This window comes from Ambystoma mexicanum, chromosome 1p (assembly GCF_040938575.1).
Source record: "Ambystoma mexicanum isolate Mex_15411 chromosome 1p, UKY_AmexF1_1, whole genome shotgun sequence".
Classification (NCBI taxonomy): domain Eukaryota; kingdom Metazoa; phylum Chordata; class Amphibia; order Caudata; family Ambystomatidae; genus Ambystoma; species Ambystoma mexicanum.
This window is the reverse complement of record NC_090921.1, coordinates 703,542,359-703,568,967: the sequence shown is the minus strand read 5'-3', so window position 1 is coordinate 703,568,967 and position 26,609 is coordinate 703,542,359. Positions and strand designations below refer to the sequence as shown.

Here is a 26,609-nt window from a genome sequence, read left to right as displayed (position 1 = left end):
TGTCTTCGCATCACCTGAAATGATAGTGGAGATTGCACACAGAGTATAGGCCAGGGTCCTCTCGGACCACTCGCCCCTGATTCTTGCGTGGCAATACTGCCCCCGAGGGCGAGGATCCCGACATGGCGTCTACGAGCAGAGGCGTTGCGAGACCCCTTCTTTAGAGAGGATTTGAGGGAGCAAATAATAAAGTATTTTGAAACCAATACTGGGAGTGTGGACTCGGCAGGGACACTATGGGAGGCCTTTAAAGTTGTCATGAGGGGGGTGGCCATAGCGAAATCCAAGGGCCTACAGGGTGGGGTTTCGGCAGAACTGAGGGAGACGGAAGTAAAATTGGAAGAGGCCTTAAAAGCCGGTGACGATACAGCGGAGAAGCTAGAATTGATTCTTAAGCTACAGCAAAAATGTGCGGAATACTGGGAGAGGTTGTGTAACCTTAATTATAAAAAGTACATAGAGAGACAGCATGCGGGATGTGATAAACCTGGGAGACTTTTGGCGTGGTTATATAAGAGCGAGACCACTAGAGCCACAATTAGAACTATAGAGCGAGAAGATGGTAGCGTAGAGGACACCCAGGAGGGAGTTAATCAAGAGTTTGTGGATAAGTGTTATACGGGGAAGATGGGGCAAGTAGCCGTGTAATGATAGAAGAAATGCTTGATGATATGCGGCTGCCCAAGATAAGCGAGGAAGAAAGAGAGGAATTGGACACCCCAATGACCCTGGAAGAACTGAGGGAGGTGGTGAGGCAGCTGCCTACTAGTAAGACCCCGGGGACAGATTCCCAAGCGAATTTTACAAGGTATATATAGAAGAGGTCCTCCCCCCGCTGCTAGAAATGATAAACGAAGCGTTTGAGATGGGACGCTTACCGGAGTCACTGAGAGAAGCTGTCATAGTACCTCTCCCTAAACCTAATAAACATGGGCATAGCTGTGGTTCCTTTAGACCCGTGTCAATGCTGAACCAAGACGGCAAGATATTAACTGCTGTCTTGGTGAATAGACTGAAGAGGGCCATTAGTAATTTAATACATCCGGATCAAACGGGCTATGTCCCCCATAGAAACATTACCAATAATCATAGGCGACTCCAGAGAATCATTGAGTTTGGCAGAGAAAGTGATGAGGAAATGGCGATCGTGTCCTTGGATGCGATCAAGGCCTTCGACTCCGTTAAGTGGCCGTGGCTGCTGGCGGCCCTGAAACACTACGGGTTAGGGCCTGGCTATGTAAGGTGGGCGAAGATTTTGTATAGCGAACAACTGGCTAGAGTTAAGACAGGATCTATGATATCAGAGAGGTGGCAGCTTTGTAGGGGTACTAGACAAGGATGCCCGTGGTCTCCTATGCTCTACATACTGGCCCTGGAACCTCTCGCGATTTATCTGAGGCAGCAATATGACACTATAGGCATCGAGGTGAACGATTAGCGGCATTTGATCTCCCTATATGTAGACGATATGCTGCTGTACGTGCGGTTCCCAGAGGAAAACCTCCAGTACATTTTGGAAGTGCTTGGAAATACGCTGTCCTATCCGGCATAGCAGTGAACCCCCAGAAATCTAGCCTGTTCCCGTTGGGGGGGAGGGGGTATATAGGGGTTCCAGCCGAGAGGTTACCGGTATTACAGGTACCGTGGGCGGTTAGCACCTTTCGGTACCTGGGGATTGACATATATCACACCGTGGAGGAGGAGGAGCATAGGTGTAATACAGAAGTAGCTATCAAAAAAATTGAGAAATGCATGCGGTTTTGGGCAGAGCTGCCTTTGGCGATGATGGGGCGGGGAGCGATGCTAAAGAAGGTGGTCCTGCCGAGGCTCCTACATTAATTTGGGAATATACCGTACCTGATTCCTAAGGGATTCTTCACCAAACTGAATAGCATGTGTAGGGACTTTTTGTGGCATGGCACGCGAAACAGAGTGGCGTTATGGAAGCTTCAGAACTTCCATGACAAAGGGGGAATAAAGCTGCCCAACTATGAGGCGTACCATGTGGCGAGCCAGTTGCAGTATGTGGCTAAATGGCTCTCTGATGAAGAGACCTCCGAACTTAGGCTGTTTGGGCGTGATTGTGCACCCTTTTATTTGAAAGAGGTTATGTGGGCACCCAGGGCGGAAATGATGGGGCGCCCTAAAATGATGCTACTGGGGTGGAAGGTGTGGCGCAGGGCATGTCAAGTGATGGGGGACCCGTCCCCATGCTCACCGCAGATACCATTGGTTGTATTGACAGGGGCAGGCGCTCAGCTGGGAACCGGCTGGGGTGGCAACGATGGGTGATATTTGGCAGGGGGGCTCTAGTGTTACTTTTGAGGGGCTGCGGGAAGAAGCTGGGTTGCACGAAGGCCAGTACATTACGTATCACAGAATGGTACAGAGGATCAAGAGAACATGGCCTGAAACTGTGCTGGAGGAAGACTTGGACGCCACCATAGACGTGATATATGATATAGCTGGGGGGGGGGGGGGGGGGTTCACGAGATTTCCAGACTGTATGAGATGTTGATGTCTAAAGTGGGGAAGGAGGTCCCGTAGTTGAGACTAGACTGGGAAATGGAGGTCGGGGCCCAAATGGGAGATGGGATGTGGGAACGGGTGCAAGGGTATCATAAGATGATGTCTAGAAACGCGAGGCTGAAACAGATACATCTGTACATAACACACAGGGCTTATATGTTGCCTTAGAGGATATCGAGGTTTGGAAATGCAGGTCGGCAAGCTTGCCCCAAGTGTGACGAAGAGAATGCGGGCATGGTGCATATGTTCTGGTCATGCCCGATCATAGAGCAGTTCTGGAGGGGAGTAAAAGAGAAACTAGAAGGAAGAGGGGTCAAGATAGTAGTGGATACGGTGTGGGCCTGTCTGCTGGGGGGTTCCCCAGACCACAGAAGCTCAGGCATGTAAGCAAACCGAGGGACCTGGTTTATGTGCTTGCAAAAAGAAGGATTGCCATGGGATGGAAGTCATGCCATGTGCCGAAGATAGAGGTGTGGTGGAAAGACTTGCAAAAATGGGCAGAAGCCGAAACCATGGCATGGCAAGAAGCGTTTAGCAATGTGGGGGAGGAGGAGAATGAGTCCTTGATAGCCTGGAAATCACTGATAGCCGGACTGTTTGGGTCATTAGCCGACCCGGCTGAGCCTGTGGAGGAGACCACCGAACCAAAGGATGTGGAAACTGAAGGTTTAACGCAATAGACTCGCAAGGGGGGGTGGGGTAGAGGGAGTAGTGGTTAGCAATTAAGAAAAGTGTAATTAAACTGTTGGAACATGCACTATTTGTTTGGTTTTTATTGTTTGTGTGTAAAATGTAATAAAAACTTTTTTAAAAAAATTGAAAAAAAAAGTATCTCCCCATCTATTATTCCCCGCAAACTCCTCCAGCTCTTGGTCAATTTCCTGAGCCAGGACAGCATCTTTAAACAGCAGGGTCGGGTAGCGCCACCTCCACAGCCCCGGAGGACCGCATGGCCTGGTTATCGTCAAGATAATAGGGGCATGATCTGACATCGCGATGACTCCTAGTATTATGCCTGTGGTGTCGCCTAGCAATGAGTTAGATGACATGCATTACTTACCATAAAAGCATTTTGGATGGTTGCATCTGCTTAGATTCAAATGCTGTGCATAGTCCGACATCCAGTGGTCACTGCAGAGTATTGCATCTTGTTTTTCGAAAGTCGAAAAGGGGGCATCGCCATAGGTGTGTCTGTAAAACTATCCCTATAGTGACGTGTCGTGCATCCAAAATCCCTCACGCGTCGAGGTCCCTCTGTTTGTATTTTTTCTGCCATGAGGGAGCCTTATGACTAACGTGAGTGAGTACAGAAAAGAGAGAAAGTAATAAGACGTCTATGTTCCTTCCATCCGAGCAGGGAGGAAGGTGGGCGCATGTGAATCTAAGCACATACAACCATCACAAATGCTTTTACGGTAAGTAATGCATGTCTTCTGATGTTTGTCAATCTGCTTAGAATCACATGCTGTGCATAGACTAGCGAGCAGTACCCGGAGTTGGAGGTGAGTTGTGAGAAGGAACAGTAGAGAAAAGATGTCTTAGTACTGCTTGTCCCACCTGGGAATCAGATCTAGAATGGGCATCTAGACAATAGTGTTTTGTAAAGGTGTGTACAGAACTCCAGGTTGCCACCTTGCAAATGGACTCAAGGGGAACATTTGCAATGAATGCTATGGATGCCCCAGTGCCTCGAGTAGAATGTGCTCTAGGCTTGAAGGGCAGTTCTCGCTTAGCAAGAGGGTAACACAGAGTGATGCACTGCACAATCCATCTAGATATAGTGGATTTGAAACTGCATCTCCTCCTCTTCCTGCCGACACTGAGACAAAGAACTGATTAGTCTTTCTCAGTGATCTAGTTGTTTCCTTTTAAAACATGACAGATCTGCGCACATCAAGTGTGTGCAGGCTCTTTTCTCCCAAGTTTGATGGGTTTTGAAAGAACGTTGGTAGTTCTACAGACTGGTTGACATGAAATTTTGAAATGGACTTTGGTGCAAACCTAGGGTGTGTGCGTAGAACCACCTATCTTTGTGAACTGTTACAAAGGGATCTAATATAGAGAGCGCTCGTAGTTCACTCACTATAATGGAGGTGATAGCTATCAAGAAAGCAGTCTTAAGAGTGAGATCCTTAAGGGTTGCTTTATGCATGGGCTCGAAGGGGGAGCCCATTAGCCTGGTTAGTACAACTTTCAGGTCCCATCCGGGAGCTGGGTTAGATATAGGAGGGTGAATTCTTTTCACTCCCTCCATGAAGGCTTTAATAACTAGAACTTTCCACCATGACACCATATGTTGAGACGTAGTGTAGGCGGAGAGTGCAGCTAGGTGAACTTTAATAGAATTAAAGACTAAACTTGAGTCCAACAAGTGAGTTCGGTATAGAACAATATGTGTGGGAGAGCCGTCAACAGGGTTGATGCTCTTTGACTTACACCAAATGACGAACCGTTTCCACTTGCTAGACTAGCAGTAACGAGTGTTCGGTTTCATTGCCTCTCTGAGGATGTCCATGCATCTCTGTGGGGGCTGCAAATGTCCAAATTCAATGACCTCAGGAGCCAGGCTGCCAAGTTCAGGGTCTGTGGGCATGGATGCAGCGTTTGACCCCTGTGCTGTGACAACATGTTGTACAGGCAGGGTAGTTTAACTGGAGGAGACAGTGACATCTCCATCAGATGAGCAAACCAGGGTTGGCGGGCCCACATAGGGGCCACCAGTATTATGGTAACTGGTTCATGGTGCATCTTGTGCACTATCTTGTTAAGAAAGGGAGTCGGGGGGGTGGAGGGGGAAGCGTAGACAAATTTCCCTGACCATGTTATCCAGAGACCATTCCCCTTGGAGCGGTTCTGTGGATACCTGGAGGCGTAATCTTGGCATTGGGTGTTCTCCAGAGTTGCGAACAGGTCGATCTCTGGGGAGCCCCATTTTACGAAAACGTTGTAGACGATGCCTTCGTCTAGTCGCCATTTGTACTCTGCGGGCAGAGGGAAGTCTCTGCTGAGTCCGTCTGCCAGAAGATTGAGTTCCCCTGGTACATGTTGAGATAACAGGAACATGTGTTTGAGAGCCCAATTCCAGATGTTTTGGGACAGCTTGGACAGTCCTGGAGAGGGAGTGACCCCTTGCTTGTTCAGGTAGTACATGGCCGTGGTGCCGTCTGTGAGGATCAGCACTTTTTTCCCTTGTAGGTGTGTCTGGAAAGCCTTCAGTGCTTTGAAGACCGCCAACAATTCCAGCAGGTTTATGTGTTTGGACACCACACTTGGAGTCCAAACTCTGTGTGTAGTCTGATGGGATAGGTGAGCCCCCCATCCGGGGAGGGATGCGTCTGTGGTTAGAGTGGCGTCCACTGCGGTGGTGGCGAAGGATTTCCCCACCACAAGGTTTTCCCTCGACCACCACCGCAGTGAGAGAACCAAGGCTTGCGAGACAACCACTAGATCGCCCTATTGTCCGCTGGCCTGACACTACTGGCTGCTGAGCCACTCTTGAATTGTGCGCATGCGCAGGCACGCGTGAGGAACCAAATAAATACATGACACCATAATTCCTAGCAATCGCATGGCTTTGCGTACCATCACCTCTCGACCAGCTACATGTTGAGGGATCTGAAACAGCATGTTTTGGACCCTCTTGTTGGCGGGGAAGACGAGGCCGTCCTTTGTTCGAATTAGAGCCCCTAGGAATTGCTTGACTTGGCTGGGGTCTAGACTGGACTTCTTCTCGTTAATGGAGAAGCCCAGGTGGAACAAAAGGTCTACAGTCTTTTGGGTATTTGAGAAGCATGTTTCTTAAGAATCCCCTGTTATGAGCCAGTCGTCGAGGTAAGGATAGATCAGAATGGACAAACTGCACAGGTCTGCCGCTGCCACTGCCAGTACCTTCGTGAATACCCTCGGCGCTGAGGCTATGCAAAGGGTAGCATTTTGAACTGATAGTGTTTGCCTTCTATCATGAACCTGAGATATTTCAATGTTGCCAGCGCACAGGAAAGTATGCATCTTTCATGTCCAGTATATGCGATTGCTCCTTACGAAGGAACCTCTCCAATTTATTCCTTTTAACCGTCGAGTTTAACCCATTAACGATCAAGGATAATACCTTCAGCCGGTCCATATTAGCCGTTAATGTAGTTCTTAACATGTGCCCTCTGCATATTGTGCCGTAGGTTTCTTGGGGCCCTTGCTACCGAGGACTTGGTGTCAGCCTCAGACTGCCGCTTATGGTTGTCTATCTCCTGGGTCGTTACTCCCCCTCCCCCCTTGAAGTTGTCCCCCTCCCCTATTGTTTCTGTTTCCCCCCTGGGTGAGCTCAGGTGGCTATCTGCCCCATGCGTTCAGCATAGACGAGAGCTGAGCTCTAAGATAATCCCAGGTATGAACAACGCAGGATCTCCCAATCCCATCCCAAGATTCCCTCACCCTCCCGAACCCGCAAAAGAACTACAGTGAAGCTAATGTTTTCCTGAGCCGGTACATATTTTTTTAGATAGCGAGCACCCTCCCCAGACTCACTGTGCGGTCTACTCTATAATTTTGTGAAGCTGGTTCTGGTGGCACTTTCAGGTGATGGATTTTGACTGACAAGCCTTTCTTCGGGGTATTGCGGAGTGGGGATTGTAGATCATCCTTTGATCGTTTAGGCCACACTGTTGACCATTCCATGGTTTGCGTGCGTTGCAGCGGCCGGGAGAGCCAACGGGGGTTGGTGGTGACTGCTCCTCAATTCCCAGCAGGTCCGTACCTTGTTCGCATGTCGTAACCTTGTGTTGTCTGCCCTGCACGAAAAAGGACAAGCCGAATGGATGATTCGATCTGTACCTAAAAAAAATTTGCTCGCAAGTACGTCAGCACCGGACCCATTGCCTCCTTTTGTTCCAAGTTATTTGTGCAAGATCTTGATATATAAATATCTTAGTGCCATTGTAGGTTATGTGACCTGCCTTTCTAGCTTTTTCCAGCATCTTTTCTTTCGTGACGAAGCTGTGGAATGCAACTAGGACATCTCTAGTTCCAGTTCTTGGTTCAGCAGGGGGCGGCTATGGATTCTGTCGAATAGGAGGTCTAAGCTCGAGTCCTCGTCTAGCAGATCCATAAAGATATTTGTGAGCGTTTGAGAGGGGTCCTGGTTCTGTATGGACTCTGTTAAGGCTTTAACGCGTATGTTAATTCTCCTAGATCGGTTTTCGAAATCTCCGGCCAGCAGCTCTAGGTTTTTAGTGGCCACTGCCAATGTTACCAGTAGATTTTCAGTTTTCCGCGCGTCCTCGGTCAGCTCCTGTAGGGCCCGCTCATTGGTATCGAACCTCTTCTATTTAGTTGATGTCTCGCTTTATTTCCTTTATTCCTTTGGCAAGATCTTCCCTCAGGGTGTCCATCTGCTTCTGGCTTGCCGATGTGAACCTATCTACCATCTCACCCAGGAATTGTTTGAGTGCCGATTGCATGACCAATCTGTCCTGATTTTCCTGATTGGGCTCAGATCCTTGCTCGCACAACCAGTCTCCTGTTTGTTTATCACCCTCCGGTTCAGCGGCTTTAACACGGATTTTAGTGCTTTTCAATGCAGATGGAGGGTCCTTGGCTCTGTTCCTTGACATTGCATTGTTGATGTTTGCTGGCGAGGGTTCAGCTAGTTGCAGGAGCTCCAACCCTGCTCAAGTGATGTGGTCTAGGGCAGAACGGGGTCCCAGATATTGGTGAGTACCAGCGACCGTCTCAGTTGGGCTTGGTGAACTGCATGCCACCTCTTTGCTCTCGTGTCTGATATCGAGTACTGACCCCGTGTTAGATGTTCCACTCTCTCTGTGGGATAGGTTGGTGCCTTGTTGGGTTGGATGAGAGGGCACGTTTCCCTACCGGCTTTGATGAGGCCTAAGGGGTCCTCCCTCAGGGGCTTCTATGCCTTTGTTCTATGTCCCAGATGTCGGTCCGCGAGGGCAACAATGGACTATGGCAACCCCAAACAGGTAGATTGCGGTTTAAGATTGATGGTGACTTGGACGGGAGCTCCCTGTCCCCGTCATACGCTCCTACGAAGATTACGGCAGTGTCTGTAGTCTCTTTATTAGGCCCCAGATGGGAGACCGCAACGGCCCTGCGATGCTACTGCTTCTGATCCACGCCACAAACTGAGGGTGCTCTGATCTGGATTCTGAGGTGGGGCCAGGGAGGGGTTACTCTCAGGCAGGCCAGGGGGACCCCTTTGCTACCCGCCCCCCAGGATTCACCGGGGAATGCTCAGATTGGCGGGTCTCCTGCGGCGCGCCCCGGCGGTCCGGGCACAGATCTGGGCGGCTGGATGTGTTAGGAGCATAAGTGTGGTCAGGCGCACTGGCCCATTCCACTCGATGGGACGTCCCTTTCAGGGACCCTGGGCCTAATCGTGCTGTGGCCGACCCGGGAGCGCCGGCGGGCGCAGGGCACTGGATCAATCACTTATTGGAGGGTCGCCGGTACAGCATGATCGCCGAATGTCTGAAGGGGTGATTACACCCTTTTTAACCCGGGCTCGAGTATACCAGGAATACTTTTATCGTTGGGGTCGATGTCCCCAACCCCACACAGGACGACCCCCGCGAGGCCCCAGGGGGACCGGTCACCGGCGAGGTTGATGCAGAGACGAGGCACCTGACTGGATATGCAAAGAGGCACCGGCGGGGGCAGTAGCGTCTCCGGACGGGCAGTGTGGGTCGTTCTGCTTGTCACTTTGCTGTCAGTTGTCTGGCTCGTCAGAAGTTCGGCAGCGCTACTGAGCCCCAGTCGGGCCCCTCAGAGGACCCTGCAGAGGGGTCGGAGCTCTTGTAACGGGTCTGCCGCTTCAGGTGCACCAGCATCAGGAAGCGCACCGGCTCGGCCCGGGTGTCTTTGGTTGCGGGGTAGTTGCTTCAGAAGACCCTGCGTGGTGCCCACAGGCAGACCGCTGAGCCAGTGAGACAGCCCGTTGAATACAACCGCCGGGGAGGGCTAATTTCAGTCTTAGGGTGTGGATTGTACTGTCAGGGCTGAAGCGGTTCGGGTAGCACAGGAGCCATGAAGTTTACCAAGCGGTGTCATCTTGGAATCTCCGGGAGTGTTATTTTTTGCGAAAAATGAAAGTCAGAAAATACTTTCGGCAAGAATGATGGTTTAACTCTAACCTTATGAAAAGTAGTATAAGGAGATTTGCATGAAAGAGCCTGCAACTTACTTACCCTGCGGGCTGCATTTAGTGCTACAAGAAGAGCAATTTTCAGTGTTAAGAGCCTTAATGGGCAGTAATGTAAAGGCTCAAAGGGTATACATGTTAGAAACTTTAACACAAAGTTTAAATCGCAAGCAGGGACATGAAATGGTACTGGAGGGTACACGTTAGTGAGTTCCTTCAGAAATTGGACAATTAATGGTAATAAGAAACCTCCTCAGAGGAGCGCTTAAAGATGGAAAGCGCCGCCAGGTATCCCTTTATTGTTCCAATCTGGAGCCCTAGATTGGCCAGGTGCAACAAAAAAGAAAGCACCATAGCAGTGCCACATTGAAAAGGGTCCACATTCATGTCCTGGCACCAGTTACTGAATTTATTCCAACACCACTAGTACAAGGATTTCTCAACCTCCTGATTACATGAGGAATCACGGGGACTGGAGGAAACGTACAGGAGTGGAAATTCCCATTCCACTACTAACGCATCCTCTAGAGCTCCTCTTGGGGGAAATTCCCTTGAGAAGTGCTGGTCACACTTCTGGTTGACACCGGTCGTGAACAGATCGACTTGAGGGGTTCCCCAAAGTGTGAAGATCTCTTGAAGGACCTCCAAAGCTAGTTCCCATTCATGGGAGACTGCTCTGCCTGCTCAAGGCGTCCGCCGCTGTGTTCTGCTCTCCGGCTAGGTGAACTGCCGACAGAGATTCCTTCTTGTATTGCCCAGAACCAGAGCTGCATTGCCTCTCTACACAGTGGTAGTGACCCTACGCCGCCTCCCTTGTTGAGGTAGTACATGGCCACTGTGGTGTTCGTCATTATAAGGACATTCTTTCCCCGTACAGAGGGCAGAAAGGCCTTCAGCGCTAGTCTGATTGCCCTCAGCTCTAAAAGGTTGATGTGTAGTATGGACTCTGATGGAGTCCAACGACTGCTGATTGTCAGCTTGTTGGTGTGAACTCCCTAGCCCGTGAGTGAGGCATCCGTCACTACAGTTATCTCCAGCCTTCGTTGCCACAAAGATTGTCTCTTGAGAAAGTTATCCTCGCAAGCCCAACAAATGAGATCTTGAGCAACCCTGCTCGGAACTTGCAGAGGATCTGAGATGTTCCCTGAAAATTGGGACCACTGAGTTCTGAGAGCCCATTGAAGGGATCTCATTCTCAATCGGGCCTCTGGCACCAGAAAAATGCAGGCAGCCATGAGACCGAGCAACCTCTAAAAATCGAAGGCCTGAAGATGTTGGGCATTCTGGAATTTTACTACCATCTGCTGAATGTATCGAGTTCTCACCTCGGGAGGCGAGGATTTCCCAGAAGAAGTATCCAAGACTGCTCCGATGAACAGGAGTCTCTGGAATGGTATCATATGGGACTTATTGAAATTGAGGGAGAAGCCCAGTCTGTGGAGGGATTGGCAGGTAATACTGAGATGTTCCTGAGCTTGCTTGGGTGAACAAGCCCTGATCAACCAGTCATCCAGATAGGGGTAGACGTGAATTCCCCCTCTCCTGAGACTTGCTGCCACTACCGCCATCAGTTTGGTGAAAACCCTCGGGCGGATGCCAGCCCGAATGGCAGAACTCGAAACTGATAATGAGTACTGCCAACCGCGAACCTCGGGTACTTTCTGTGCTTGAGATGAAATGGCACATAAAGGCAAACATCCTTAAGGTCTAATGATACCAACCAATCTCGGAGTTGGAGAGCCTGAAGGATCTGAGAAAGGGTAACCATATTGAACTTGTCTTTACTGAGGAACTTGTTCATGTTTCTTAAGTCCAAGATGGGTCTCAATCCTCTGTCCTTCTTGGGAATCAGAAAATGAGGGTAATACAAACTCTTGTTACTCTCCGCTACAGGTACGTGTTCTATTGCACCTTTCTCTAGCAGCGTTAAGATTTCCTGCACAAGGAGCGGATCTGGAATTTTGACAGAGTTGGTTCCCGGTGGATAACCCCGAGGGCTTTTTAGAAAAGGAAGGCAGTAACTTTGAGCTACTGTTTCCAGTGCCCAAGCATCTGAAGTAATGTTGCGCCATTCATTCAGATTGAAAGATTCTGCCTCCCACCGAGGTCTTATGGGTTAAAGACTCAGAGTGGATTAGAGGCGGCTGCAGCAGCAGGTGAGGGTAAAGATGTCGCTGCTGGGGCTGATTTAGCACCATTTTATCGCCCACCGCTTCTTTGCCCTCTTTGTGCGGCCTGTCCTCTTCCTCTAGCAACTGAGGAATAGAAGCGAAAAGAACGACCCCTCGAGGAAGATGAGCCTGAATAAGCTTGTTGAGGTTGCCAAATTGAGGCGCTAAGGGACTTAGCTGCCGCCTTGAAGGTCTGCAGCTTCTCCAGACTCATCGGCCTTGCTGTCGAACAACCTCGAGCCGTCCAAGGACATGATGAGCAGCCTGGCCTACACGTCTGGTGCAACCCCCGACTTTCTCAACCACGCAAATCTGCGTAGCACAGTGCTTGCCGCCATGGACCTACTAATGCTGTCAGCAGTATCCAGTCCCGATTGAAGACACACTCCCATCGACTCCTTGCCATACTTAACTAAGTTCAGAAAGCCATCCCTTTCCTCGCCTTCTGGAATATGATCAGCCGCCAAGTTAACACAATCCCACATGGTATAAGTAAACCTAGCCAGGGTACAGATAACATTAGCGGACTCCAGGGCCATACTGCCCGAGGTAAAAACCTTGCAAGCCCATGTTTCCACTTTATCGTGTTTATCCAGGGGGAATAGAGGGATAGGCAGACTGTCTGGTCGAAGTTGCAGCCAGGACTACCAGACTCTCAGGCGTAGGATGTTTGCTGAGAAAGTCAGGGTCACTGTTTGAGGGTCTATATTTCCTAGCAAAGTTCCTGTTGACAGCAGGACCAGATTCTGGAGCTTCCCAGTTATCTACCACCTTCTTCTGAAGGGCCTTATGAAAAGGTAAAATTGAGTCTTTTTGGGGACCCTGGTCCAGGATGTCCGTCATGTCATCCTGTTCAAAAGTTGGTGAAGCCCTACTCCAACCTATGTATTCAGTGACCCTGTTCATAAGATTTCTATACGCTGAATCAGTATGGCCTGATGGGTCAGGTTTACCAAAATCCAACTCTGGTGATGTATCAAGACCACTGGCAGAGTGGAGGGAGTCACAGATCTTTCATTTTTGACTCAGAGTCAATTAGCTCTTCAGACACCTCTCTAGTGCCAAACCTCACTCCTAATGGAGAATTATCCTCATCTGAAACACTTTCCTCTTCATAAATCAAGGACATTGACTTAAAGTCTTTCTTCGGTACAGGTTTGAATATTTTATTCTGAACCGGTATGTGCTTCGATGGAATCGAAGTTAACGTTGACGCCGTCGAAGAAGTCTTCGATAAAGGGGTAGATTTATCCCTTGATTTTAGCGTCTAAGCAATCGGCACCGACTGAGTCGATAAAATCGAAGGTATCAACGTTTTTGCTTCTTCGCCGGAATCTGAGATGAACTCGACTGACAAGTCAATACCTTCGACACCTTTTTGTCAGCCCGAGTATCTCGAGTCTCCGGTTTATTTCTTGTCTTTGCTGAAGGAATTTTTGACCTTCCCGAGTCGTCCAAAGGAGCGACCAGGGTCTGGCTCTTGCGTGACTCTTTTGAGGGGGTCGAGGCCGCATTCGCATAGATCTGCATCATCTCTACCCTAACAGCATTCCATTTATTGGGGGAATCCGACCTAGTCGGGCATCTTACAACCTCTGTAGAGGTATCCGATGACTAAGAGGGAGACCTAGGGTGTCTCTTCTTCGAAGAAACTGAATATTGTCTCGACCGGGACCTCTACGAATGTTTATGTCGAGTGGAGTCCTTAAACTCCCCTGACTTTTTATACTTCTTCGAAGCTTCCCTCAACATCGGCAATTTACCTCTGCGTTCTCGGAGAGCTTTTTCAGTCATAGACTGACAGGACCCGCAGTCGTCGGTCCGGTGGCAGGAACCCAAACACCAAAAGGCAGACACGGTGAGGATCTGTTATCGACATTTTCACCCCACATTCATGATATTTTTCAAAATCCAGACATTTTTCAGAAGAAAAACAATGCACGCTGTTATTACTCGAAGTAAAGCTATCGGAAAAAACGGAACTGAAGCCAACAGGCACAACACCAGCTACTTATACTACTGGTGACGACACGCCATGGCGGGCATCGAGGGACAAACGCCACGACATTGTGCACAGCACCGTCTGCCGATAAACATTTTTCTGAAGCGGCAAAGCTGGCGAGATACATATATCAAAGCTGAGGAATATGTCGGAGGACACATTCCATTCAAAAGGGCCTGGGAAAGCTTCTTTGGGAGTTTCAGGAGAGTTTTTAGTGAGGCAAGTCTTTCAACGCCTCTGCAACGTACGCCAACGTTTAGAGCCATGTGAGCAGTGCCATGTGAGGCCAAAAACCTAAGACCCAGCAGCAAAGTTTTGATGGGCCTACGGCTTCTTTGATGAATCTATGGGTGGCGTAGGCCGCCCATGGCTTGGTACGCCTGTCCTAAAGCGTCTTAGGCCAAAAGAGCTTACAGGTCTGGCAAAGCCCTTCAGTGTGGTCACTAGGGAGACACTGGTTACAGTCCTTGCGAGTGTCCTTCCACAGGAATTTAATGTTACACAGCGGGCGAAATTTAAAAGGAGTTTTCTCCACGAAGGAGGGAAAAAGCAGCCAGACAAAAAGGGGAGGAGGGGAAAGGAAAAGGCATTCTCGGAGAGAATACTCTGTAGAAACGTGTCCCCACTCTCCCTACATTAAGGTCGGGCCAAGGCCGAGAAAAAAGCTGTTGAGTCGCCAAAGTCAGCAGGACATTTACTCAGTAAAACTGGATCAGCTATCGAAAGGATCCCGGAACTGTTGTAGAGGATGTTTGGCAATCGATGCATCGAGGACACAGTAAACAGCAATATAATCTTGAAAGACGAGCTCAGCATTAAGCGACCAACCATAAAAGGGTAGAAAAAAGGAATCAGGGGGACCTCGATGCATGAAGGTCTTTGGGTACACTACTGTCATGTTAGGGATAGGGTTACAGTCACACCCTATTCGAAAAAAAGATTTAATATTCTGCGATTACTAGATGTCAGACTATATGCACAGCATGCGATTCTAAGCATATCCACAAGGATCATATGGTGGCCTCCCGAAATCTTCTTACCAAGGGCTGATTCTGGAAGTCCATTTTCACAGAGAACAATAAACAGAATCCTTATAGGATGGAAGGAGAAAGTGAAAGCAGGTCTTTCACCAGCCATGCAGGTGTAGGAATGCAGCGACCAATGGAAGTGGTGTTCAAAATGGAAGACTAGTTCCGAGTTGAAGTTTGTGTATGCCTGTTGTAAGCAGAGTCAAAACCACTAGAATGTCAACTAAAATATACCACATTTGTACTTGGGAAGATTGTCAACAGTTATTTCTTTCACAAGAGCCCTATTAAAATGGGTGCATAAACTACTTTGCTGCTATATTTTAGAGGGGGAGACAAATATAGCATTGTTAAGTCTGAAAATGCAACATTTTCAAAAACCGCTCAAATAAGACATGCATTACTCACCGTAATAGCATTTCTGATGTTTGTATCTGCTTAGATTCACATGCTGTGCATATGGTCCGACAACCCATGGTAACCGCAGAGTATTGCATCTTGTCTTTCGGGGACCGAAAGGGGACGTCGACATAGGCGTGTCTGTAACGCGTGTGTAGTGTACCCAAAATCCCTCACGCCGAGGTCCTTCCGATTGTATTTTGTCTGCCATGAGGGAGCCCAAGGCTATTGTGAGTGCGTACATGAAGAGAGAAAGTAGTAAGATGTCTACGTTCCTTCCACCCCGAGCAGGGAGGGCGCATGTGAATATAAGAAGATACAAGCATCAGAAATGCTATTACGGTGAGTAAAGCATGCCTTCTGATGCTTGTTAATCTGCTTAGAATCACATGCTGTGCATAGACTAGCGAGCATTACCCAGAGTTGGAGGTGGGTTATGAGAAGGAACAGTAGAAAAAAAGATGTCTTAATGCTGCTTGTCCCAGCTGAGAGTCAGATCTACAATGAGTGTCTAGGCAATAGTGTTTTGTAAAAGTGTGTACAGAACTCCAGGTTGCCGCTTTGCAAATGGACTCTAGGGGAACTTTTGCAATGAATGCTACGGAAGCCCCAGTGCCCCGAGTAGAGTGCTCTAGGCTTGAAGGGCAGTTCTCTATTAGCAAGAGTATAACAGTGTGATGCATTTGACAATCCACCTTGAGATAGATGATTTAGAGACAGGATCCCCTTCTCTGCCAGCTGCCAATGAAACGAAAAATTGGTTTGTTTTCCTCAGTGGTTTCGTTCTTTCCAGGTAGAACATGACTGCCCTGCGCACATCTAGTGTGTGTAAGCTACTTTCGGCCATGCTAGTGGGATTCCGGAAGAACGTGGGTAGTTCGATCGATTGGTTCACATGGAAGTTTGAGAATTTAGGTGCACATCTGGGATGAGTGTGCAGAACTTACTTATCCCTGTGGACTGTAACAAAAAGGGAATAGAACAAAAAGGGCCTGTAGTTTGGTAACCGTTCGAATATAAGTGATAGCCACTAAGAAGGCTGTCTTGTAAGTAAGGTCTTTTAGACTTGCTTTATGCATTGGCTCAAAGGGGGATCCCATTAGTCTGTTTAAAAACACATTTAGATCCCATCCAGGAGCTGGGTGAGAAATGGGGGGATGGATTCTCTAAACCCCTTCCATAAAGGCCTTAATAACCAGTATTTTCCAGCATGGCAACTTCTGTTGTGACGTGGTGTAGGCTGAGAGAGCAGCAAGATGAACCTTTAGGGAATTGAAGACCAGTCCTGCGTCTAACAAATGGGTTAGGTACAGCACAATGTGTGTGGGTGAGCAATCAATGGGATTGACGCCCTTGGTATTATACCAGATGACAAAGCGTTTCCATTTACGGGAATAGCAATAGCGGGTGTTAGGTTTCCTAGCTTCCCTGAGTATGTCCATGCATCTTTGAGGGAGCTGTCTGTGTCCAAACTCTAGGACCTCAGGAGCAAGGCTGCTAAGTTCAGAGTTTGTGAGCATGGGTGTGTTCTCCCCCTGTCCTGAGACAACATGTTGTACGGGCAGGGTAGTTTTACTGGTGGGGAGAGGGACATTTCCATTAGATGAGCGAACCAGAGTTGGCGGGCCCACATCTGGGCCACCAATATCATGGTGACTGGTTCCTGGTGCATCTTGTGCACTATCTTGTTGAGTAGGGAGTCAGGGTGGGGGGGGAGCGTAGACAAATTTCCATGACCATGTTATCCAGAGACCGTTCCACTTGAAGCGGTTCTGTGGGTACCTGGAGGCGTAAACTGGGCATTGTGCGTTCTCCAGAGTTGCGAACACGTCGATCTCTGGGAAGCGCCATTCTGCGAAGACGTTGGAGACTATGTCTTTGTGCAGACGCCATTTGTATTCTACGTGCAGTGGGAAATCTCTGCTGAGCACGTCTCCCAGAAGATTGAGTTCCCCTTCAAAGTGTTGGGACAACAGAAACATCTTGTGTTTGAGGGCCCACATCCAAATGTTTCGGGACAGCTTGGTTAGCCCTGGAGAGTGTGCCCCCCCTTGTTTGTTTAGGTAATACATGGCTATGGTGCTGTCTGTCAGAACCAGAACTGTGTTCCTTTGTTGTGTAGTCTGAAAGGCCTTTAGTGCCTTGAACACTGTTAATAGCTCTAGCAGATTTATATGGTTGGATGCTACTTGTGGGGACCACCCTCCATGCACTGTCTGCTGAAGCAGGTGAGCCCCCCACCCTGTGAGATGTGTCTGTCGTGAGAGTGGCTTCCACTGCGGGGGTGCTGAAGGACTTCCCCTTCTAGAGGTTTTCCCTCGACCACCACTGCAGAGAGAGGAGGAGGGCTGGCAAGACAACTACCAGATCTTCCCATTGTCCGCTGGCCTGACACCACTGGCTGTTGAGCCACTCTTGCATGGGAGTCATGCGCAGGCGCGCGTGGGGAACCAAGTATATGCATGACGCCATCATACCTAGGAGCCGCATGGCTTTGCATACCGTCACCTCCCAACCGGATACATATTGAGGGATCTGAAAAAGCATGTTCTGAACCCTCTCGTTGGAGGGGAAGACAAGGCCGTCCTTCGTCCAGATTAGAGCCCCCAGAAATTGTTTTACTTGACTGGGGACTAGACTGGACTTCTTCTCGTTGATAGAGAATCCCAGACTGAACAGGTGGTCTACCGTCTTGCTGGTGTCCCAAAAGCTTGTGTCGTAAGAGTCCCCTGTTGAGTTAAGGGTAAACCGGGATGGATAGTCTGCAAAGGTGTGCTGCCACTCCTGCCAGGACCTTTGTAAACACCCTTGGTGCTGAGGAGTGCCTGTCCTCTATCATGAACCTTAAATATTTCCTGTTCGCTGGTAACATCAAAATATGAAAGTATGCATCTTTCATGTCCAATGTTGCCATGTGGTCCCCCTGTTTCAACAGTGGGACCACTTCCTATGGCGTTACCATACGAAACATGAGGTTTTATGAACTTGTTCGCTGGCCGCAGGTCTTGAACAGGGCGCATGGTGAGGTCCTTTTTGGGTACAAGGAAGTACACTGAATAAATACCCTTGTTTACCTGAAGAATAGAGACGGCTTCTGTGGCATCCTTTCCCAGAATCGCTTCCACCTCTTGAATCAGGATCTGCAGATGGTCTGGCGTGAGGCATCGTGAACGTGGCGGTCTGAACTGTGGTGGACGGGCGAATTCCACGCAGTACCCGTTGGCGAGCGTCTTTATGACCCATTGGTCTGAAGTTTTCCCCTCCATGCCGCGAGGAAAGATGTTAAGCGCCCCCCGACTGTGGTGATATAGGAGGGGACCTGGATCCGCTGGTCATTTCTGACCAGAGGCTGCAGCTCCTCTGGGGTTGGGGCCTCTGCCTTTGCCGCATCGTTGACCCCTAGGTGGGTAGTTGGCAAGGCTTTGGGATAATTGTCCAGATTTCCAGTTTCTGGTATTGTAGTTATTTGACTTGAACGGGATTGGCCTCGAAAGGACTGACGAGAACCACCTCCCCTTTGGGGGGGAAGGTTTCTGTGTTATTTGTTGTAAGGACTTAAGAGTCTCGTGCTCTTTCTTGGCCGGCTCCAGAGCATCGTCGACCGCTTTACCAAAGAGATTGGTCTCTTCTATGGGTTTGTTAATAAGAGCGGCCTGTGTTTCAGGCTTCAACCCAGAGTTACGGAGCCAAGTGTGCCGCTTGAGTAGTGTGCCCTGGGCCAGGCACCCGCCTGCCATCTCAGCAGTGGCCAGAGTGTTTTTAATTATATTCCGATTTATCTGCCTGCCCTCAGCCACGATGGTGAGAAGTCTGCACCTAGCGGGTTCAGGAACCTCCTGAGAACTTCTTGTACAAGTTTCCATTGTGCGTCTGCATAACTGGCAAGCAGCGTAGTATTATTCGCTATGCGTGTGGTGTATGCAGCTGCCGAGTTAACACGTTTACCTAAGGTGTACAACCTTTTAGATTCCTTATCCAGAGGTGCCTCCCCCGTAGCAAGGGGTACCCCTGCCCGTTTCCGGGTGGTAGGGTCTACCAAGGAGTCGAGGGTGGTGTGGCCTTTAATATATGGAGTGTCAGTAGGAGATGGCCGAAACAGTTTTTCCACTCTTGGATTCACTGCCCGGGTCTGTGCTGGCTTGACCAGGGAAGGGGCCAACCTTCTTTTAACAGAGTTCAAGAGAGGAATGGCTTGGCTTGAGGGGGGTTTCTCTTTGAGAATGTCCTTCACAAAATCCTTAAGATGGCATTGAAAGCCATTTCATCGTCCGGCGGGCCGGAGTGGTGGGAGGGGAATCCAGGCATAGGATGGTAATCCAGGCATAGGATGGTAATCCAGGCATAGGACATCAGTGTCCTGATCTTGCGTAGGGAGCGCCCACGGCTCCGTCTTCACTTGCTGGTTCTCCTCCCAGTTGCCGATGGCATCCGCATTGTCATCAGGGTAGTCTTGCAAGAAAGAATGGTCTTCTTCCTCATCAAAGATGTCTTGGTAAGTGTCCATCTAGACCACATCTTCATGGTGGACAGAAGCCGAAGGGTCTTGAGAGTCAAGATTTTCAAGGAAACGTGAAGCAGACACCAAACGAGGGTCTTCACAAGATCTCTTAGGGGAAGGATGCTCTGCACGCGAGACACTCCTTTCTAGACGGTCCATGCATCCTTTGAACTTTTCCCTGGTCCACTTAGATGAACCAGAAGGGGCAAAAGGTGGAAAAACGTCCCCTTTCTCTCGTTGGCATCGAAATTTGTCTCCAAGGGTGTTTGACAGAGGCTCCCGACTGTCCTTGTAGGTTTCGTGAGTACTGGGGCACCATGGCGTGTCTTCAGACACGTCCGCGGCACGCTCCATGCGTTTCAACAGTGTCTTAGGCGTCAGCCCAACCGCCGAAGTAATCCTTGCGAGACTGTCATCAATCTCCACCGAATCGGTGTGAGTCAACGGGTCAGCGGTAGATTTACCACGGCCTCAGAAGGCCTAGTGGTAGATTTTTAGCCTGCAGAAAGGCTAGGAGGCCTATGAGTAGGTTTTGGGCCTACCGGGGCCTTAGGGGACGCCGGAGCGTCAGATGATCGCCATTCGGCATGTAAACCAGATTTTGAGGTAGCGCCCTTAACTTTGGAGTGCCCAGTCGCAAGACGGTGCTGTGGATGCGGGGAAGGCTGCTGATCTACCAGATCAGAGGATTCCGTCTAAATTATTGGCAGTCCTGTTGGCGCTTTCACCTTTTCCAGCGGAACTGTCGAAATCAGTGATGGGGTGGTGTGCTTAGTGTGTGGTTTCTGTACGCCCTTGTCACCATGTATTGGCCCCAAAGCGAGACTTCTGTCAGTCCTAGAAAGGTCAGGATGGGCGTGGCAGACCTAGAAGCGTCCACCTCAAGGTCGATGACATCCGACACTGATGTCTGGTCATCGTCAGTGCCCCTGTCACTTTCGGCTGGTGTGGCGGTTGGGGAAGAGGGTTGAGCCTGAGACATGCCGTACGCGGCCCAACGCTTTACACAGCGCTCCTTAAGGGACTTAGGCCGAAGGAGTCTACAGGCCACACACCGCTTCTCGTTGTGATCTAGGGGTAGACAAGAATTACACTTCCTGTGCTTGTCTTTCCACGGGTACCTGACCCTACACTTAGGGTAGAACCTAAATGGAGTTCTGTCCATAGCGAAAGGTATAGACAAAAAGATAACCAGACCTAGAGGGTAAAGAGGGGAAAAGAGGAGAGACATAACAAAAGATATGGCCACCCCGACCCCACTCTCCCTACTGTGTAGGCCGGGCAGAAGGCCTGGCCACGTGGATGGCTCAGCCGCCGGATCTTAGGCGCCGAAATCCACTGCCGTAAAAACTTGCCGCAGTCTTCGCCGAAGTTGCTTGAATCGCTGACGAAGTGACTTATGATATGATATTTTATTTGTATCTCGCTCGTACACAGGTGTTTCAAAGCGAGACTAGGCAAGGGAGAGGAAACAGGGGAGAAGACAAAACAACAACGATCTTACTAGGCCCAGTGACATTGACAACGCGCAAGTGCATGGGAAGGGGAAAAAGTGCATGGAAGGCGGAGAGTAGAAAGTGCAGAGCAGAGGAGAGTAGATAAATAATAAATACAAAAAATAGAATGGCGGCATTCAACAGTAATAGTGCAGCCAGCAAGTGGCAAGTGCTGTGTTTATGGCGACAGACTTGGTAAGTCTGATAAATGAAGAAAAGAAGAAAATGGGGTGGGGGGCTGTATGGGTACAGATACAGTCCATCCAGTGCAAGGGATGACCGGGAGGCGGTGCAGGAGGGTGGCAGGGTGAGCAGGTACCTGGACCCAGGGGAAAGAGGGTGGTCAGGTGCACAGTGCCAAGAGAAAGCAGGTCAGCAAGGGAGAGGGGGAGAGAAGGCAGAAGCAAAGAGGAAGGTCTTGAGGTGCTTCCAGAACTGGAGATGGTTCTCCTCAAGTTTTCGAGTGGCAGGGAGGCTGTTCCAGAGGGAGGCCCCAGCCGAAGATAGAGATCTACCCCAGCTCCTTTCTTTGAAAAAAGATGAACCCGGCGGGAGTTAGAGGTAGAGGAGCAAATAGCTGGAGAGGGGAGGTATTTGCGGAGGGATAGCTGAAGATATTTTGGACCCAGGCCCCAGAAAGCCTTGTGGACAATGCAGAGGGTTTTGAATTTAATCCTTGCATCCACTCGGTGCCAATGGAGAGATTTCAGAGCTGGAGAGATACGATCCCAGGGCTTGAAGCCAAGGACAAGTCTTGCAGTCCTGTTCTGGATAAGGTGGAGAGTAGAGGCAGGAAGATTTAGAAAGAGGCTGTTACAATAGACCAACCTAGAGAGAACCAGAGCTTGAGAGACAGTGAGCTTCTGAGGGAAGGAGAGGAAAGGCAAAATACCTCTGAGGAGGTGCAGAAGGAAGTTTGACTTTCTAGAGACCTCAGATATAGGCGGAGAAGGAAAGTGTGGAGTCAAAGATGACCCTGAGGTTCTTAGCCTTGCACGTAGGGGTAGGAGGCGGGCCTAGGGAGGCAGGCCTGAGAGTGAGGGGGGAAAAGGATGGAGATGGTGTGCCGATGAGGAGGACCTCAGTCTTGCTGGCATTCAGACAAAGATCATTGGTGGTACACCAATCTTGAATGGCAGTTAGGCAGTCAGAGATGAGAGAGGAGGAGGTGGCTGAGGGCAACCGGAAAATGAGTTGAGTGTCATCAGCATAGCACTGGAATTTTGAGCAGAAAAAGGCAATGCAGTGGGCAATAGTTGCCAGGTATTGGTTGAAAAGCCAGGGTGAGAGGTTAGACCGCTGGGGTACCCCACAGGTAGAGAGGATGATAGGAAGGACCCGAGTTGGACCTGGGAGGGTCGATCAGAGAGAAAAGAGGTTAGCCAGGCCAGAGCGTGATCAGTGATACCCGGGTTATCGTAGAGCCAGTTGAGCAGGATGATGTGGTTGACCGTGTCGAAGGCAGAAGAGAGATCAAGAAGGATGAGGACAGAGGGAATGTTGGAGAGCAGATCTTCACGGATGTTCAGGAGAGCAGTTTCCGTGCTTCTGGCTGCTCTGAAGCCAGACTGGTGGTCATGGGGACAGCCAACAGAATCTGAATGAACGTTAAGCTGAGAGATGGCCATTATGAGAGAGATTATTATGGGGAAATAACTGACAAAGTCGGTATAAAGATAAACAATGTCTCTTATGAAAAGCTCCAGTTATCTGGGCGGAACAAAACTATCTGAGGGACCTTGGCCCGTGAGGGATTTTGAGTACACTACATGTCACGGTAGGGGTAGTGTTACAGACACGCCTATGCCGACGTCCCCTTTCGGTCCCCGAAAGACAAGATGCAAAACTCTGCAGGTTACCACTGGATGTCTGGCCATATGCAAAGCAGGAGATTCTAAGCAGATTAACAAGCATCCGAAATGTTCATAAAAAGTTGAAAAAGAAATAAATAGTCTATTTTTTCAAAGTGGGGCTTATTCAATGTCTGCACAAAGTCAGATTCAAAAGCAAAGAAGGCTCAAAGGCTATTAAATGTGGAAATAAATCTAATCTCTGGGAGTTTTGAGGTGGAAGAATAACAAACAAAATGCTTCAATTATCAATACCACATCAAAGCAAATTTAACGGTCTCCAAAAAGTCGGTATTGACATTTGTCACTGGATAGACTTACCATATAGTCTAGCAGCTAATATTATACCTAGAAGAGTCTAAAGTTACTCCCAAAGTTGTTCTGTCCTTAAAAGTAGGACGAGAAGCAAGAATGGCAAAGGCTCCACCCGATCCCCATGAAAAAACGTGCGATAATCTTAATATCCTGTCAGAATACTTATTCACTGCGTCATGGTACAAAGCCATTCCCACAAATATTCCCCCTTACCTGTTTTTCTACATTAAAAGAGTGAAAGTTGTAGTCATAGGTGAGCTCAGAGCCTGCCGGCATGTCCTTAAGTGCATAGAGACCAATGCGGTAGACACCGTTCACAGACCTTCAGAGTGGAAAAGAATATTTTTTTAAGTTAAGAGGTCAATAACAATTCAGCAATTAGGGCTATTTCTCTAAATTTTACAACCAATGGCATCATGAAAAGCTAGAAAATAGAAGAAACAGTTACTGACCTCTAACACTAGCTATTCTGCAAGGTTTATTCTTGCAAAATCCATAACCTATAAAATGAATTCCCTGTTAGAAAGCAGGCCCCCAGAACACTCATTATTAAACTTTTTTTATTACTTTTTTTAAACATCAAATTAAAAATTAAAGGTTATGCAGAAATCCATACTGAAGTAGGTGGCACGCCAAAAGTCCTATCAGATTTAAATTGGTAGGGAGCTCTAGGAAGGCCCTCTGTCGGGAAAGCCTAACATTCCATTTTCAAGTTAAAATTAACAACCCTTGTACCCGATACACAGTACAAAGAGAGGGTGTATTATTAATCTAGTGAGAAAGAAATTGCTGCTGAACTATCGCTATAGGTAAAAACCATTTTTCATGAGCAAGGCATATTACTGATCTTTGAACTAGATACATAGCAGTTTGCAGTCACAATAAAGTGCAAAAGGCAATCTGTGGCAAAGTTGAGTAGGGTCCTAAAACCAATTTATATTTAATAAGGCACCATGATTATGGTCCAAAATGTCATAGCAACTGACCAGTTGAAATCCTAATTCTGATGAAAATACTGAATTTCAATTTCATCGTCCACAAATTGTGAAAAAGATTCCAACTTTGATTTTCATTAACATAGGTTTTGACTTATTTCAACCCGTATGCTAATAAAATAGAAACACATCAGAAACTCATTCCTTGGCACCCTGCTAGCACAATGCCCTGCCGAAGAGGAAAAGCCTTCTCCCGATGCATTTGTTAGAAAAACATGCGCTTCCGGTGTAATAGGAAAGAATTGTCAAAGCAATTTAAGACTCCAAGTCTCCTTTAATAATACAAAAATGCTATGACGTTGGAGAAGCACATCTTTGATAAGCAAAGTATAAACCAGGGGCACAATTTAGGTTTGCTTCTGTGTGCAACAACATTTTGTTAAAACTGAAACACTCAAAGTGGAAAAGAAACAGTCAGCAACAGAATCACCATTAGAGCCTGCCTTAATGAAGGAAACAGATAGTTGTTAAAATGATGTGCTGTGCGATTGTAATATTGTCCTGGACCTATGTGGACTAATCCACGTTTGAGTCCAGATCTTGGCTTAGGTTTCATATCCTGTTGGTGTTGCTGTACAGACTTGTTGCAAGGGGATAATAGGACATACACTTAATATGCTGACCTACTGGAATTCCTTGACTTTGACTGGGTTTAAGTTGGGAGCTATTGACCACAAACAACATTACCAGTTTCTGGAAGAGCGTACCCAGGCAACAGACATCTGGACAAATGTGGTTACTGCCAAAACAAACACAGGAGCTGAAATGCAAACTATGGCAATTATCAGAAGTTGATCACCACATGAAGGAGGCTAAAACGGGTTGGTGTCATGGAAGATCATGCCAAGAAAAGAAGATTTTCCAAGTTGATTCAGCTGGATCTTACAGTAGTTGCACAAAAGACTGGATTTAAAGGGCATTCCAGACACAACACATGTGCAGTGGGAAAAAGGGACAAATTACTTACCTGTAACTCCTGTTCTCCAGCATTGGTATCTTTCATGTATTCACACGCTCATGAAGATTTCACATCGTCAGGCTGGGAATCCTTGGTAATATTAAAGCAGTTTAGCTTTAAAGCTTAAAACTGCTCGTTACTGGGTAGGGCCTCCATTGGTTGAGATGGCACCCCAGGAACCTTTGATACTGTGAGGATGAGAAAGTGAATGGAGCCTGTCTCCCGCTGCCCCGCCGAGAAGCATTGATCCTGATGGTATTGGGTCCCGGGCTAGTGGTCAGCACTCTTTTGTTATGCAACGGTGCCTGTTTTCAGAGGATCGTCTCGGACTAAGAATGGCATCCGATGGCCTGGCCTCCGAGTAGAGGCGCGACATGCAATCTGCCTACTGCAGAGAATGACGAAGCTGTAGCGAGCAGTAAGGTGCCCCGTTGCGATCGCCCGTGGTGCCAGGGCTTACATTGGAGCTGTTCTTTTTTGGGCGTTAGGTATTGCCCAGGTGGGGTTTCTGTCTGTATAGTGCACCTTTTGTCAGAAGTCTACTCTCCAGGCAGAGCGTAAAGTAAAACCAAGGCCGGTATTGGTAGCCTCTGACAGCTCCTTGACCCACACCTATGCCTGGAATCAGCTGGTCACCTCGCACCTATTGGGTGAGGTGTGTTGGTGTTGGTATCTGGGGTTGTTGGTGAGCTGGTGGACGGATCTCCTAGCCTCCGCCCTGGTGGTAGAGAAAAAGTAGTGCTGCGCTGGGTGTTTATGGGGGCCCTCGGACTACGGCTCTTCAGTGGCTTGCAGCGATGGTAAAAAAAAAAAAAAAAAAATTGGGGAAGCAGGGCGATATCTCCACAATGCTGCAGACGGCTGACGGGAACAAGCGCATGCAGGTGTTGATGGCCCAGGTCCATGGAGCTGAACCCCCTCCCTCCCAGCTAAGAAATCCATAAAAGCACTGAAGAAATCTCACATAAGCTCCTGGTGTTAAATAAGGTTCAAGTTACTTACCTGTAACTATTATTCTCCAGCATGGGTCTGGCATGGATTCACATGCTCATGAATATTCCCTGTCGTCAGGCTGGGAATCCTTGGTAAAAGAAAAAACTTACACTTTAAAACTGTATTTCTTCTATAAACCAAGGGGGCCCCATGAGCCTTGCCAGAACCACGTTGAGCTCCCACGCCGGGGCAGGAGCCTTCACCGGCGGGAAGGATCAGAAA

The 26,609-nt window shown here is 48.6% G+C and overlaps 1 protein-coding gene across 2 annotated transcripts in view; it reads right to left on the bottom strand.

The window, feature by feature from the left end:
- The window catches only part of ASH1L (ASH1 like histone lysine methyltransferase), a 2,936,548-nt gene that overhangs the window by 1,260,709 nt on the left and 1,649,230 nt on the right, over positions 1-26,609 (bottom strand). For both annotated transcript variants that reach the window (XM_069650029.1, XM_069650033.1), the window contains exon 13: positions 23,655-23,763. In XM_069650029.1, the coding sequence (XP_069506130.1) occupies positions 23,655-23,763 (109 nt within the window). The remainder of the gene's footprint in view (positions 1-23,654; positions 23,764-26,609) is intronic.